At 49.7% G+C, this 14441-nt stretch overlaps 1 protein-coding gene across 3 annotated transcripts; it reads left to right on the forward strand.

Annotated features, from left to right (window-relative positions):
- The first annotated feature begins 58 nt into the window (after positions 1-58).
- Positions 59-14109, forward strand: usp4 (ubiquitin specific peptidase 4 (proto-oncogene)). Of its 3 annotated transcripts, XM_060068251.1 has the most exons (22): positions 59-263; positions 1148-1275; positions 1374-1504; positions 1586-1712; positions 1808-1953; positions 2134-2195; positions 2323-2469; positions 2968-3085; positions 3233-3406; positions 4488-4646; positions 5052-5276; positions 5999-6082; positions 6240-6334; positions 6911-7093; positions 7991-8283; positions 8432-8647; positions 9161-9231; positions 9326-9441; positions 10494-10643; positions 11117-11220; positions 12070-12158; positions 12277-14109. In XM_060068251.1, exons 1-22 carry the CDS (start codon positions 142-144, stop codon positions 12391-12393), a joined length of 3057 nt encoding a protein of 1018 aa, XP_059924234.1. In that variant the 5' UTR covers positions 59-141; the 3' UTR covers positions 12394-14109. The 3 variants fall into 3 exon arrangements, with proteins under 3 accessions (XP_059924234.1, XP_059924235.1, XP_059924236.1); XM_060068252.1 differs by lacking the exons at positions 4488-4646; positions 5052-5276; positions 5999-6082; ... (8 more) ...; positions 12070-12158; positions 12277-14109 and adding an exon at positions 3559-3693 and having other exon boundaries at positions 84-263; XM_060068253.1 differs by lacking the exons at positions 2968-3085; positions 3233-3406; positions 4488-4646; ... (10 more) ...; positions 12070-12158; positions 12277-14109 and adding an exon at positions 2744-2942 and having other exon boundaries at positions 85-263.
- The last annotated feature ends 332 nt before the right edge of the window (positions 14110-14441 follow it).

A 14441-nucleotide genomic window follows, 5' to 3' on the forward strand; every position in this document is an offset into this window, starting at 1 on the left:
TTATCGTGTGTATGCGTAGTGTAATGATGTGTAATGATGGCCCGGGAGAAGCCGCGGCGGAGGCGCGCGGCCTCTCCCGGAGGCGCGCGCCCTGTCCGCAGAAGAAGAAGCTCCGCGCGAGCAGGCGCTCAGTCTCTCACGATGGCGGAGGGAGGCGGACCGGAACCAGTGGAACCAGTGGCCGCTCAGTTACCTTCAACCGAGAGTCAGAAACAGACCGTTGGATCCCTCATTAAAACCAATCTACGGAAGGGCGATGAATGGTAGGAGTGGACCTGTTAGCCTGAAGCAGCCGAGTTAGCTGCTAGCTGCTAGCTAGTCCGATGGGCTAATAGCGGCTCTGAAACCGAAAGTTGATGTCACTGCCGTATTGTTAGTAGCTAACCTGAAGCTAAAGCTAAATTTTGGCCTCCTACCTGTCCATGATGGGGTCTGTCACCCAGACCCTCTGGTCTGGATCAGAAGCCAAGATAAAGACGCCAAGGACGCAGCGGTTCCCTAGTTTAGTTCGGTATCAGTGGCTAACCGGAGCTAGTACAGGGCTAACCGGAGGTCTGGTCTGATGGGCCTACCCACTGATCAACAAACACAAGTTTCGTTTCCCCGGAAATGCTTCCTATATAATTGTTGAACTGGTCGTCCAGGCCACTGTGAGGCCTGTGGTGGTCCGAGCTGAGTCCAGTGAACCACTGCTGGGTTCTGGATCACTGAGAGCTGCTCACTGGTCAAACAAACCTTGTGGACCATAAAAAGAGACAGTTTTCTGTCATTGGTAGTCCATTTGGAAGATAGGTCATGAATGCCACACAGAAGAATAGCAAACCATCATCAAGACTAGGACACTTCCACATAGATATAACGTTGGTGCAAACTCTTTATTTTATTCCAACTTCTTAAGGTGAAATGCCTGATTATCTCATGTTTTGTCGGTTAATTGAGGACCAAACTATCATACCTACCCTGATACCTGAAATCAGGTTCTCAACACTTCTCATGGTAATTACCTGGGGAAATACAAAGAGGCCATCAGTGGCTGGAAATTATTACACACGTCTATTCTGCTATGCTGACATGTTGTTGCACTTAAAAAAAAATGCGTTAATGTAATTTGTTTCCCTGTAAGTTAATGACATCCTGCTCCTTCTAGGTTTCTGATAGACAGTCGCTGGTTCAAACAATGGAAGAAGTATGTGGGATTCGACAGCTGGGACATGTACAATGTTGGAGAGCAAAGCCTTTACCCGGGACCCATCGATAACTCTGGGCTGTTCTCAGGTAAAGCTTGGACCTTGTCAGTGTTGCACTTAATATTATTATTTTATAAAACTAGGTACACAAAGCAAGTTCAAACTCTTACCTGCCTTTTTCTGCAGACCAGGAAACCCAAGTCCTGAAAGAACACCTTATAGATGAGCTGGACTACGTCCTCGTACCAACGAAGGCATGGACCAAGCTGGTGGGCTGGTACGGCTCTCTGGATGGCCAGCGGCCCATCGTCAGGAAGGTACGTTCTGTTAGCCAAACCTCTGCATCGCTGTGGGGTTTCTGGTGGTGTGTTCTGATCCAGCTGTCTCTCTCTCTCTAGGTGGTTGAACATGGCATGTTTGTCAAACACTGTAAGGTGGAAGTCTATCTACTGGAGTTGAACCTGTGTGAGAATGAGAACATGGAAAATGTGGTCACTCGGCATTTCAGTAAAGCGGACACTATAGGTAACGTTCCCTTCCTACCTCCTGTAAGAGGCCCGTTTATGTCGGTTGTTACCTTAGGATGTTTAACTATTTAACTAATGACGGGTTCCTTTCAGACACCATAGAGAAGGCCATGAGGTCACTGTTTGAGATCCCGTCGCAGAAAGAGACCCGTCTGTGGAACAAATACATGAGCAACACGTATGAGCAGCTCAACAAACCAGACAGTACAGTCCAGGACGCCGGGCTCTTCCAGGGACAGGTATGCCTACAGTTAGACGTACATCATGTAAATCAATGTAATGTCACTCTACTCTTGTTATTGACTCACTCTGATGAGCCTTTAGTGCAGGTAGATAACCTCGCTGTCAGGTCGGCCCTGTGTACAACGTGTCCCAGTGTTTCTCCACCTTGGCGGCTCAGTTGTCCTGTTGTCCCCCAGGTGCTCGTCATTGAACGCAAAAACGAGGATGGCACCTGGCCCAGACAAAGCTCCCATTCAAAGTAAGTGAGCACCCTGCTGCTGTTCTATTCAAGGTTCTGGGTACACCAGCTTATCAATGATGTACATTCCTCTGTTTCCACCTTGCCTGGATGTTCGTTTTAATGTGTGTGTCTTGATGCTTTGTAGATCTAGTGCTACTCCACCCAGGAATTTCACCACCTCTCCAAAACTCTCTTCCAATTCGTCCGCCACCATCTCCTCGACGGTGTCCAATGGGGACAGCAGCAGTAACGCGAGCTACACGCTCAATAACAGCAACTCCTCTGGAAACCGGTAAGGAGGACCCATCCAGCATCTAGATGAACATGGAACGTGCACACATGCTCACACTTTGAATTGGTGAAGGCCTCTGGTGAGCCAGGAGCGGGTTAATAGTGATGGTCTTGTATGAATGCTCTACTGTCTTTTCCCTGTAAAAACAATTTGTTTGTGGTTTATGGCAATGCGTCACCTCTTATTGGCTGGGTCCTCTTGCACACCCATAAAATGTGATGCAACATATTTTGAACAGACACGCAGCTTATCTAGTTGTGAAATTCCTTTCCAGCTAAGCCACACCAGAGTCTGGGTGAAGGAAGGCACATGCATCTATGTAGTGCTCCTACGATGGAATCCAATTCCCGTTGCATAATTGATAACAGCTGCGCAGGTTATGTTATTATTGACGACTGTTGGGATCCAACATGGTCTACCCGCACACTGTATTATCATACTGCTTCTCGATTGTTGTGTGTGGCCACTAAAGCTCTGGGATGAACTCCTTTGGGACAGGTTGGGGGGCTACAACTCGTACAGCTCCTCCTACAACTACCGAGACTCCCAGTCCCAGCCCGGCCTCTGTGGGCTCAGTAATCTGGGCAACACCTGCTTCATGAACTCTGCCCTGCAGGTGAGTGGTGCGGCCAGGTCCATTTGAACGAAAACTGTTGATAATAATCATAATGATGATCATGATGATGTACGCATTTAGAAAATACTCAAAGCCACGTTACTCAAAAACCTTTCTCCGCACTCTTGCTCCTTGTCTTCACTCCAGTGCCTGAGCAACGCGTCCGCACTCACAGACTACTTCCTGAACGACCAGTACGAGGTGGAGCTCAACCGGGAGAACCCGCTGGGCATGAGGGGGGAGATCGCCGAGGCCTACGCTGAGCTGGTCAAGCAGATGTGGCTCAGTCGCAGCAACTATGTGGCCCCGCGCACCTTCAAGGTGAGTGGGGTCATCTGCTAGGGACGGGCATGATTAATCGACGATCGACTAATTAATCATTAAGAATTTCGCCTGATGTAATTTTTCATCGATAAACCTAATGCTAAAAAATATCTTCGCACGGTGTGTCTTTGTACAATTACCATTCGTAGTGTTGTTCAGCAGAGAAATAGTCTGCCAAAGACGTTGACGTTGCTTAGCAACCGGACATGCTGGGATTGATAAGTTACCGGACTACTTGCGGAGTGGTAAGAAAAACGTGAATCAGGCAAAAAATTCACTTTCCTTGACAGCGGTCCGGTTCGGTGTGCAAAAAAGTACTGACGGACCAATTGTGAACTACTGCAACTGCTGATACCATCCCTCTTAAGTTAAAAAGTAGCCGCACCCACCCCAAACCAATCGCAATAAGTGTATACATGTCGATTATAGCGGACTACACCACCCCTTCTATTCCGCATGGAATTCTATTCCGTTCAGAGAACTGTATTCCGAGATTTATAATCGGAATAGATCTATTCCTATCATGCACTCCGAATGTACTGTATATAAGGCATTTGCAAAAGTGGTAAGCGTACGTCGGTATGTCTCTCGTGTATTCCGATTGAGGCGTATATATGATATTTTTCTATTCCGATTGAGCTGTTCTTCCACTTCTAATCGGACCAGAAGTGTCCATGTAAACGCGGTAGAATTAACTATCAATTTTTATTGCATTTTGAATATAGCATATAAATAGTTAATTTCAATATAAAAATATAAATGATTAATAGAAAATGTATGTTAATTCTCCCAACTAAGACAATTGGTGGTCAGCACTGCAGGCACACTGCAAGAAACTCCTGGGGGGTGGGGGGCCTTTCTGTGTATAGGTGGTATGTTCTGCCTGCTTAGAATTTGCATGTTCTGCCCGTGTTCCCCCTCCACCCTCTTCATCCATGTCGGGTAAACACTCCTGCCGGTGCCCTTGAGCAAGGCACCAGGCAGTACCTGTAGTGGGTCTCCGGACTGCAGCCGCCCCCTACCCCTAGCGTTGCTAGTGAAGGGTGCAGTGATCACATGTCCTTCCTCTTGTGTTCAGACCCAGGTGGGCCGCTTCGCGCCCCAGTTCTCGGGCTACCAGCAGCAGGACTCCCAGGAGCTGCTGGCCTTCCTGTTGGACGGTCTCCACGAGGACCTGAACCGCGTCAAGAAGAAGCCCTACCTGGCTGTGAAGGACGCTGAGGGCCGGCCAGACGAGGTGAGCGTGATGGAGCTACATGATGGTGACCTTGATGGAAAGCTGTTTTCAGCTGTAATGATATAATGGCTCCTCCACTCTGGATTAAATGGGTCTTTACATTTAGGGCATTTAGCAGACGCTTTTATCCAAAGCGACTTACATCGGTTGATACACACATTGACACACCGACGGCAGAGTCAACCATGCAAGGCGACAGCCAGCTCGTCAGGAGCAGTTAGGGTTAAGTGTCTGGCTCAGGGACACATCAACACTCAGCTAGGAGGAGCTTGGGATCGAACTAGCAACCTAAAGAACTAGAACTAGGGTCTTTAACATGTCACACGGAGTGGTCTGATGGATACGAACGGGCCATCGTCCTGTTGCTCACCTCTCGCTGCCATTTCCCTTTTTATTTCCGAACAGATTGTCGCGAAGGAAGCCTGGACTAATCATCGTTTGCGCAACGACTCAATCATAGTGGACATCTTCCACGGCCTCTTCAAATCCACCCTGGTGTGCCCCGAATGCTCCAAGGTGTCCGTCACCTTCGACCCCTTCTGCTACCTCACGCTGCCTCTGCCCATGAAGAAGGACCGCACCATGGAGCTGTTCCTGGTGCGCTCCGACCCTCTGTCCAGGCCCGTGCAGGTGAGCCCGTCCTCTGGGCCCGTCCGTTAACGAGACACAAAGCGGGACCTCTTCCTCCTGAAGTAACCCGGGACAGGGTTCAGCCCCTCTCCCCGATTTCAAAGACGGCGTAAGGGCTTTCAACTCATGAGGACGGATTCATGCAAGGCACCACTTTGACCCACCTTTTCCATCTAAACACTGTGTTTACAAATCCATTTTTAGCTGGGTTTCGGAGGAAATGGGTCATTTCCTTTAAATCTTAACACGTTCATCGCCATCTGGTGGCCGCACGGGGCATAAGGGATGGTTTGGCTTGGTCTCATTTAATTCTATTGGCCCCGATTTCTCAAGAGGAAGGTCTCGGTCAAATGTCAAAATTGTGCATTGGGTACCCAAGATATCCACCGGGTAGTCTCAAGTTTACATTGTCAATTTTGCAATGGATATATGTTTTTATTTGGAGATTTCGCCTAGTTCTACGAGTACTAAAACTTCTTTATTTGCTGACCCTCACTTTATTGATATCCAATATTGAACCAGGTAGTTGTGCTATGGTCTGACGATACTATGGGGCTACCAACTGATATTCGCTCCAAAACAACAGCTCTTTCAGGTGGAAATAAAATCGTATGCTAATGCTGTGTTTTAGCTTTATTCACTCTAACCCAGTAGTTTACACGTTGAATATTTAATTGAATGAGTCAGAAGATGATGGCCTCTGTGTTTCTGTGTGTTTTCAGTACAGAGTGGTGGTCCCCAAGCTGGGCTGTGTTAGTGACCTGTTCAGCGCCTTGTCCAAACTCTGTGGGATCGCTCCGGAGAATGTGAGTTATGCCACGTTGTTGAGCCTTGTTTAAAGACACTGTGCCTTGTATACACGGGGTCGTCCCTGTTTATATCCAGAAAGCTGTCCAGCTCCTCTGTTCTGTTGTGGCGCCTCTGGGTTTGATACTAAACCATCAAACTGTTGTCTGTTCCTAGATGGTGATGGCAGACGTTTACAATCACCGCTTCCACAAGATGTACCGCCAGGACGACGGGCTGAACCAGATCATGGACAAAGACGACATCTATGTGTAAGTTGTCGAAAGGGTCTTCTTCAAGAGACTTTGATTTGTTTGAAGTGGAGCCTCTCCAGCGGTACTGTAGTCTAACAAACTATGTCCAATTTGGTCTTTCTACGTGCCAGAGTGGAAACCTTTATTGGCCAAGCAATGTTTTAAAAAAAATGAACCCTGACCTTTTTTCACATGCTAAATGATAGGTGTTCGCTCTGACCGGGTTGAGTGGGTAGTACAATATAATAATGATAATCCTGTCTCTGTACTGCTTTAACCAGAGCGGGAGACCATTCGTTGGTTTTGCCAAAGCCAGGCATTTGTCAAATGGGCCCTCACAAACAAACTGACATGACCGGACCTGGTCAACAGAATCAAACAGTGGTTCTGCCCGGACTTGGTCCAGACTATCACTAACAGACCTGACCTGGTCCAGAGCATCACTAACATACCTGACCTGGTCCAGAGCTTCACTAACAGACCTGACCGCACCTGGTCCAGAGCATCACAAACAGACTAACCCTGACCAGACCTGGTCCAGAGCATCACTAACAGACCTGACCTGGCCCTGGCTTGTGTCCTGGCTCCATGCAGGTACGAGGTGCAGGAGGAGGACAGCGAGCAGATGAACCTGCCGGTGTACTTCCGGGAGCGGCACTCCAAGCAGGCGGGCGGCTCCGGCGGTACCATGCTGTTCGGCCAGCCCCTCCTGCTCACGGTCCCCAGACACAACCTCCTGGCAGAGGCGCTGTACCTCCGGATCCTGGAGAGGATCGGGTGAGTGGCCCGAGACCTGCGCTGGTTTAATTCCCTTAAACACTAACTGATCTACAAAATTGATTCTTTACAAATTGTTGGCTCATTTCCGCTCATTTGTACATTTCATTCAATTCTCCTCTTCAACAAACATAATGGAGTTATTTTACACTTCTGTCCAGGACACTTCTCTCTGCACGTGTTGACCTCTGGCACATCTAAACCAGTAATATTAGAAGACCATTTCTTTCCCTTTTCATAATAAGCGGGCTCTTGTTATGAATCCCGTAGACTGTATGTTTAGTAATCAGTTACGCTGAAGGGAGATGCGTTTATTGATTTGGTTTCCATGGCTAGTCATATTTCATCATGTGTATTGTGTTCTTCCACTAAGAGGAAGTTGGAAAGGATACAGGAAGGAAAGGAGTGCATGCTTATGAATATCCCTCACTTCCCCCACAAGTTGGTTACTCAAGCTTTTGAGTTCTTCTGCCAAATCATTTTATATTAAAGCAAAGTGGGCCAGTGATCAAGGTTGACGATACGATGTTCACAGCGTTATTAAGGTGAATCCCTGCGGGCCACCGGCAACCACTATGTCCTCAGCCTCTAAGAAGCTCCCCTCAGTGCTGGTCTGAGGCTGGAGGCAGCCATGTCTCCTGGGTTAAGAGGCTTCCCCTCGGAGTGGCTTTGAGGCTGAAGGCAGCCATGTCTCCAGGGTTAAGAGGCGTCCCCTCAGAGCGGCCCTGAGGCTGAAGGCAGCCAGGTCTCCAGGGTTAAGAGGCTTCCCCTCGGAGCGGCCCTGAGGCTGAAGGCAGCCATGTCTCCAGGGTTAAGAGGCTTCCCCTCAGAGCGGCCCTGAGGCTGAAGGCAGCCAGGTCTCTAGTGCTGACGGAGGGTTTCTGGTTTGTGTTGCAGGCGCTACGCCAAGCCCCAGCCAAGACCCTGTAGCGAGAGCCGTGCCGCCGCCTCCGCCAGCTGCAGCCGGGCCGAGGGTCCCACGCCCACTGGGTCGCACTCCGACAAGGAGGGCGGAGCCAACCCACTGTCTGACGGGGCCTCCTGTAGCTCCGGGGCCCAAAGCAGCGCTGGGGGCTCCAGCAACTCTGAGGCCTCCTGCAGCTCTGGGGCCTCCTCGAGCGCCGGGGGCCCCTCCAGCGCCGGCCCCAGCAACGGCAGCAGCCGCTCTGCAGCCAACGGGGTCTGCGATGGTACGTGTGTCCAGGGTTCAGGATCACTTCTGTATTCACCCCTTCACCACCTGGCTGTATTCACCCGTTCATCACCTGGCCGGAGGAGTGGCCGTCCGCAGGCGGGGTGACAGAGGAAGGCTTGATGTTAACGATGTTGTTCTTTAAGGTGAGGACGAGGCCATGGACCACCAGGGGAGCCCGGAGCCGGAGAACGGCCCCTCGGAAGAAGACGACGACGAGGAGGAGGAGGCGGACGTGGAGAAGGGGTCGAAGGGCGTCTCCGCGGCGCCCTCCAGGCTGTTCAGCTTCAGCATGGTCAACTCCTACGGGACGGCCAACATCAGCCCCCTGCCCTGCGACGGGAACGTCCTCAAACTCAACCGTGAGTCTCCCCCCTGCCTGCTCCTCTAACACCCAGTGGCTCACCTGAGGACTCACCTGAGGACTCACCTGAGGACTCACCTGGAGGACTCACCCTCAGGACTCACCCTCAGGACTCACCCTCAGGACTCACCCTCAGGACTCACCCTCAGGACTCACCCTCAGGACTCACCCTCAGGACTCACCCTCAGGACTCACCCTTAGGACTCACCTGTAGGACTCACCCGTAGGACTCACCCGTAGGACTCACCCGTAGGACTCACCCGTAGGACTCACCCGTAGGACTCACCCGTAGGACTCACCCTCAGGACTCACCCTCAGGACTCACCCTCAGGACTCACCCTCAGGACTCACCCTTAGGACTCACCCTCAGGACTCACCTTAGGACTCACCCTTAGGACTCACCCTTAGGACTCACCCTTAGGACTCACCCTCAGGACTCACCTGTAGGACTAACCCTTAGGACTGACCTGTAGGACTCACGGTAAGACTCGCTCTTCTTCTCTCCCTGCAGCACATTCCACCGTGGCCATCGACTGGGACCCCGACACCAGGAAGCGGTGCTACGACGACCAGGAAGCAGAGGTCAGAGGCGTGGAGACCCTGCTCGAAATGTCTGCTCTTAGTGTAGGAATCTAGGGAGTAATGTGTGTGTGTGTGTGTGTGTGTGTGTGTGTAGGCCTCGGAGAAGCATGAGAGTGTGCTTCAGCCTCAGAAGAAGAAGACCACCGTCGCTCTGAGGGAATGCATCGACCTGTTCACCACCATGGAGACTCTTGGAGAGCATGACCCCTGGTAAGGCCTACTATAGCCCTACATGACCCATGGCAAGGCCTACTATAGCCCTACATGACCCATGGCAAGGTCTACTATAGTCCTACATGACCCATGGCAAGGCCTACTATAGCTGTTAGCCCTACATGACCCATGGCAAGGCCTACCGTAGCTCGTAGCCCTACGTGACCAATGGCAAGGCCTACCGTAGCTGTTAGCCCTGCATGACCCATGGTAAGGCCTACTATAGGCCTACATGACCCATGGCAAGGCCTACTATAGCTGTTAGCCCTACATGACCCATGGTAAGGCCTACTATAGTCCTACATGACCCATGGCAAGGCCTACCGTAGCTCGTAGCCCTACGTGACCAATGGCAAGGCCTACCGTAGCTGTTAGCCCTGCATGACCCATGGTAAGGCCTACTATAGTCCTACATGACCCATGGTAAGGCCTACTATAGGCCTACATGACCCATGGCAAGGCCTACCGTAGCTCGTAGCCCTACGTGACCAATGGCAAGGCCTACCGTAGCTGTTAGCCCTGCATGACCCATGGTAAGGCCTACTATAGGCCTACATGACCCATGGCAAGGCCTACCGTAGCTGTTAGCCCTACATGACCCTTGGTAAGGTCTACCACAGCCTTACATGACCCCTGGTAAGGCCTACCATAGCCCTACATGATGGTTCTTTATGACTAGTGGCGTATATAAAACGTAGCACCCTAACATGTCGATCCTCAGCTGATTTTTCTGACGTTGCAAAGAGGACTCTTATGAAGCCTATCTATTGTAAAGAGAGGACTTTTATTAAGTATGGAGGACTCTTTTGAAGCCTCTATTGTAAAGAGAGAGGACTCTTGCGAAGCCTTTTCATTGTAAATAGAGGACTCTTATGAAGCCTCTACATTGTAAAGAGGACTCTTATGAAGCATCTCCATTGTAAAGAGGAGTCTGAGAAAGCCTCTTCATTGTAAAGAGAGGACTCTTATGAAGCCTCCCCATTGTAAAGAGAGAGGACTCTTAGGAAGCCTCTCCATTGTAAACTGAGGACTCATGTCTCTCTCCTCAGGTACTGCCCCACCTGTAAGAAGCACCAGCAGGCCACCAAGAAGTTTGACCTGTGGTCCCTGCCCCGCCTCCTCGTCGTCCATCTGAAGCGCTTCTCCTACAACCGCTGCTGGAGGGACAAGCTGGACACGGTGGTGGACTTCCCCATCAGGTGAGCCTCCTACCACATCCTACTGCTGCCACTAGGGGGAGCTGGTGGTCCGGAGCTCCTGGACCCCTGGACCCCTGGAGAGGAAGTGAACAGCATTAAGGTGTATGGCGTCACTGGGTGTGAGCTTATCGCCTCGCTGTACATAAAGACGGTATAAAAGGCCGTTGCTGTGAGGCAACGTTACAAAGACCATTCTTAAGCAAACAATGGAAGGTTGTGTAAGCCCTGGGCTGATCTGCTATCTCTGGATCCACTAAGAAGCATCCTAGAAGTTATTCCTCCGACTTCTTGCAAACACTTCCTCGTTCCCTCACCATTCTGTTCCAGGAATGCTGACTCATGCTTGCCGGTTGTGGTTTCCAGTTGTGGAGCTGGTTTGACCGCCTGTGTAACATTTGTATAACAACGTCCTCTCTGTCCCCGGGACCTGGACTTGTATGAGTAACGATCCTAACGATCTTCTCTCTCCCCAGGGACCTGGACATGTCTGAGTTTGTGTGTGACCCTAAAGCAGAGCCCTACGTCTACGACCTGATCGCCGTCTCCAACCACTACGGGGGGATGGGAGGGGGCCACTGTAAGTCAACATGGGCCCTTAATTATTATTATTAAGGGTCCTATGAAAAATATAGGAACCCTATCGATTGATTTTGAAACAGTATGCTTTCGAAACATGGTTGTTGATTGTTTTGATATGTTTGCTTCCAGTAAACCAGTTTTTAAGGCATTCCAATGCCATATTACCCTACCGACCAATCTCGCAATGCATCCACGTAAGACGAAGACTGTCCATATAGTAGTGGTAGTATTGCGTCAGCCTCATGACCATGGGTGATGGCTCAAGTCCAACCTCAAACAACCATTCTGGGAGACTTGCCATTACTTAAGTTAATGTTTAACCTTAGGTATTCATTAAGCCACCATACTCGTCACTCAGTAGGACCCTGTCATGGTTGCTTGCAACTATATTATTATATTACTTATTCCACACTATCGCCGTGATGCTTGTTATGGGCCCTTCCCAGTAGGAACAACAAAGGGTTGGCTAACGCATTAACGATGGTATCTTCACAGTAGGAGCACCGGGTTAGCGCTTAGCATTGACGATGGTATCTTCCCAGTAGGAGCACAGGGTTAGCTCATGGCACCCAACGATGTTGGGTATGGCAGTGCACCAGTATAGACGCAATAAACAAGGAAATGAACATGAACCTTGTTGCTGCTGGGACTGAAAGCGGACTCGATGTTAAACTGACAGAACATGACGTTACGTCACTGTTGACCATCTGTCCAAAGGGACCGTTACTATATTCATTCATCCTTTGAAATCACTCGCCCATCTCTCGAACGGATTAGGTGTTGAATTTCTTGCATAAAGAGGCTTGGAAAAGCAAACTGACGCCTCTGCCCTTTGCCCCCCTGACAGACACGGCCTACGGCAAGAACAAAGTGGACGGAGGCTGGTACTACTTTGACGACAGCAGTGTCTCGTCGGCCAAAGAGGACCAGATCGTGGTGAGACATGCGTTGACTGCTCCTGGGACCGCTGGGTGTCCCAGTCCTCCTCTCTCTTGGTATCGGGTGACGTGTGGTTTTGTGTTGTACTGACGCCGCCATCCTTCTGTCCCTGCAGACGAAGGCGGCCTACGTGCTGTTCTACCAGCGCAGGGAAGGCCCGGCCCCCGCCAAGCCCTCGGCGTCCTCGGGGGCAGCAAGCGACGGCGTGGACGACCACATGGATACTAACTAACACTGACCATAACCACTGAACCTTCAAATGGTAGACGGACACACACACACACCCAGCTACCATGGTGGGAAGGACTCGTCGATCCCCCCCCCCGCTCCCTTCCTGGTGATTTAGTTTTTGTTTCTCATTTTGTCTACTACCGCCTCGACCCTTTTCTACTCGAGTCCCCAGACCCAAGCAGGGGGTTAGAGCCCAGACCCAAGCAGGGGCTTAGACCGGAGACCCTAGCAGGGGGTTGCACTGGAGAAGTGTGTAGTTGTTGGGCAACTTGTTTGGGGAGCTCCTCCACAAAGTAAAGGCTAAGGATCCTCTCGCTGGACACAAACAGAATGTTAGGGATGCCCTTGCGTAGGTAAACAAAGGTTTCAGTTTCCAACAGTCAAGAGGAAGTAAGCCAAACGTACATCCTGCTTTAACCAAAGCGCTCCACGTTGTAAACAAAGTGAATCGTACCATTTAGGTATACCATGGAAACATCAGTTTTGCAGTCATTTCCCGATCATTAGTCTGGTTCCAGGTTCCTTCTCTGGGCCTTCAGAGGGCCGGGGGCTGACTGCTCGGCCCGTCCCGGTCCCCTTGAAGCTCACTTTGGGCTTTCAGGGGGCCGTCGGCTGGCTGCTTCGACCGGTCCCCCTGCTCCTGACGCTGACTCCCACCCCAGCTTTATGTCGTTTTTTTGTCAGAGTGCAAAAGTGGCCTTTTGATTCCTGCAAACTTTTATATTCTTTTACAGAGCACTTTGAATTTTCCCTTGAATTCATGATCTGCTTGTTATGTAATCAGAAGTGATTTGGGTTCATGATTTGGCCTTGGGGCTCAAGATATGTTATACATTTCTTCAGGTCTTTTAACTCTAAAATAATCTGTTTGCCCAAACCCCTAGCCCTCATCTAGCTTGTCTTTTAAAAGTCTTGTACATTATTTCAGCTTTGAATTGAAATGGCTGTTATTTGACATCTACAAAGCACACTGAGGAAAATAAAAAAGTATTAAGTGGTGCTTAATTCATACGACCTTGAACTCACTGCTCTAGGAAGAGCGCCTCCATCTGTAATCAATTCAGTCTCAGTACATCGAGACGGGGATATTGGCCAAGGGATATAACAGTTAATGAGCGGAGACATTTATTTGGCTGAATGCTTGTGCATTAATGGAATAACGGTGGAACGTAAATTCAATATACTAGTTAACTGGGAGCTACCTGGTCATCTGACATCAGGCACTTCAGATACTATTGTTGTGGAGGGCTGTGCGGGGGGGGGGCTGTAGGGGGAAACCAGTGGACAGACCAGATGGGCTGTGGGGGGAAAAAACCCAGTGGTCAGACCAGACTCAAAGAGGTGGACAGTTTCATCCTGCTAGGGATGTTAGTACGGTGGTGGCACTGCAGCATGTACATGTCCATTGGACTGCTTGTGTCCTTCTGATTTTGCTGGGTGATCTGCTGTGATTTTGCTCAGAGATTAGTACATAAGTCATTTATGCCAATGGATAGAAAAGCTTTACATCATACTTATAATCCACTATAGCAAGTTTTAAAACAAATACCGTGAATCATCTTTTCCCTACTTCATGAGAACATCAATCATAATAGGTGTAAATAATCTTTCACACGAGTGAATGACATAGTCCGAATATTTATACATGCCAATATCTAGAAAATGTTTTTAATTGAGAATTATGAGTTTGAACGTACAATAAAGATTGAAACCTGAACCGTGTCTCCTTGGCCTTCTTCCTTTTAAACCGTTTCTTACAGCTGGGGGAAGTGTTTATTCTAATGCAGTTTGTTCCAGTACAGCAGGCCTACAGCTGTGACGATGGGAGAGACCGGAGTCTTCTTAAAATGTAATTTTATTGTGAAATATGAGATGCCTTAAGACATTCCAACCTCTTGGAGTGGATTTAAAGAGTGGTTGTAAATGTATGCAACTAAACAGTTGTATTTAGGGTGACCTGCTACCACCAGCTGTGAGCGTGATTAGCCGTTACAAGCTGTGTGAGAATCTGCCTGACATTACAAGTGGGCGTTTCCACCTAGATGAGCA

This window comes from Gadus macrocephalus, chromosome 13 (genome assembly GCF_031168955.1).
Source record: "Gadus macrocephalus chromosome 13, ASM3116895v1".
Classification (NCBI taxonomy): domain Eukaryota; kingdom Metazoa; phylum Chordata; class Actinopteri; order Gadiformes; family Gadidae; genus Gadus; species Gadus macrocephalus.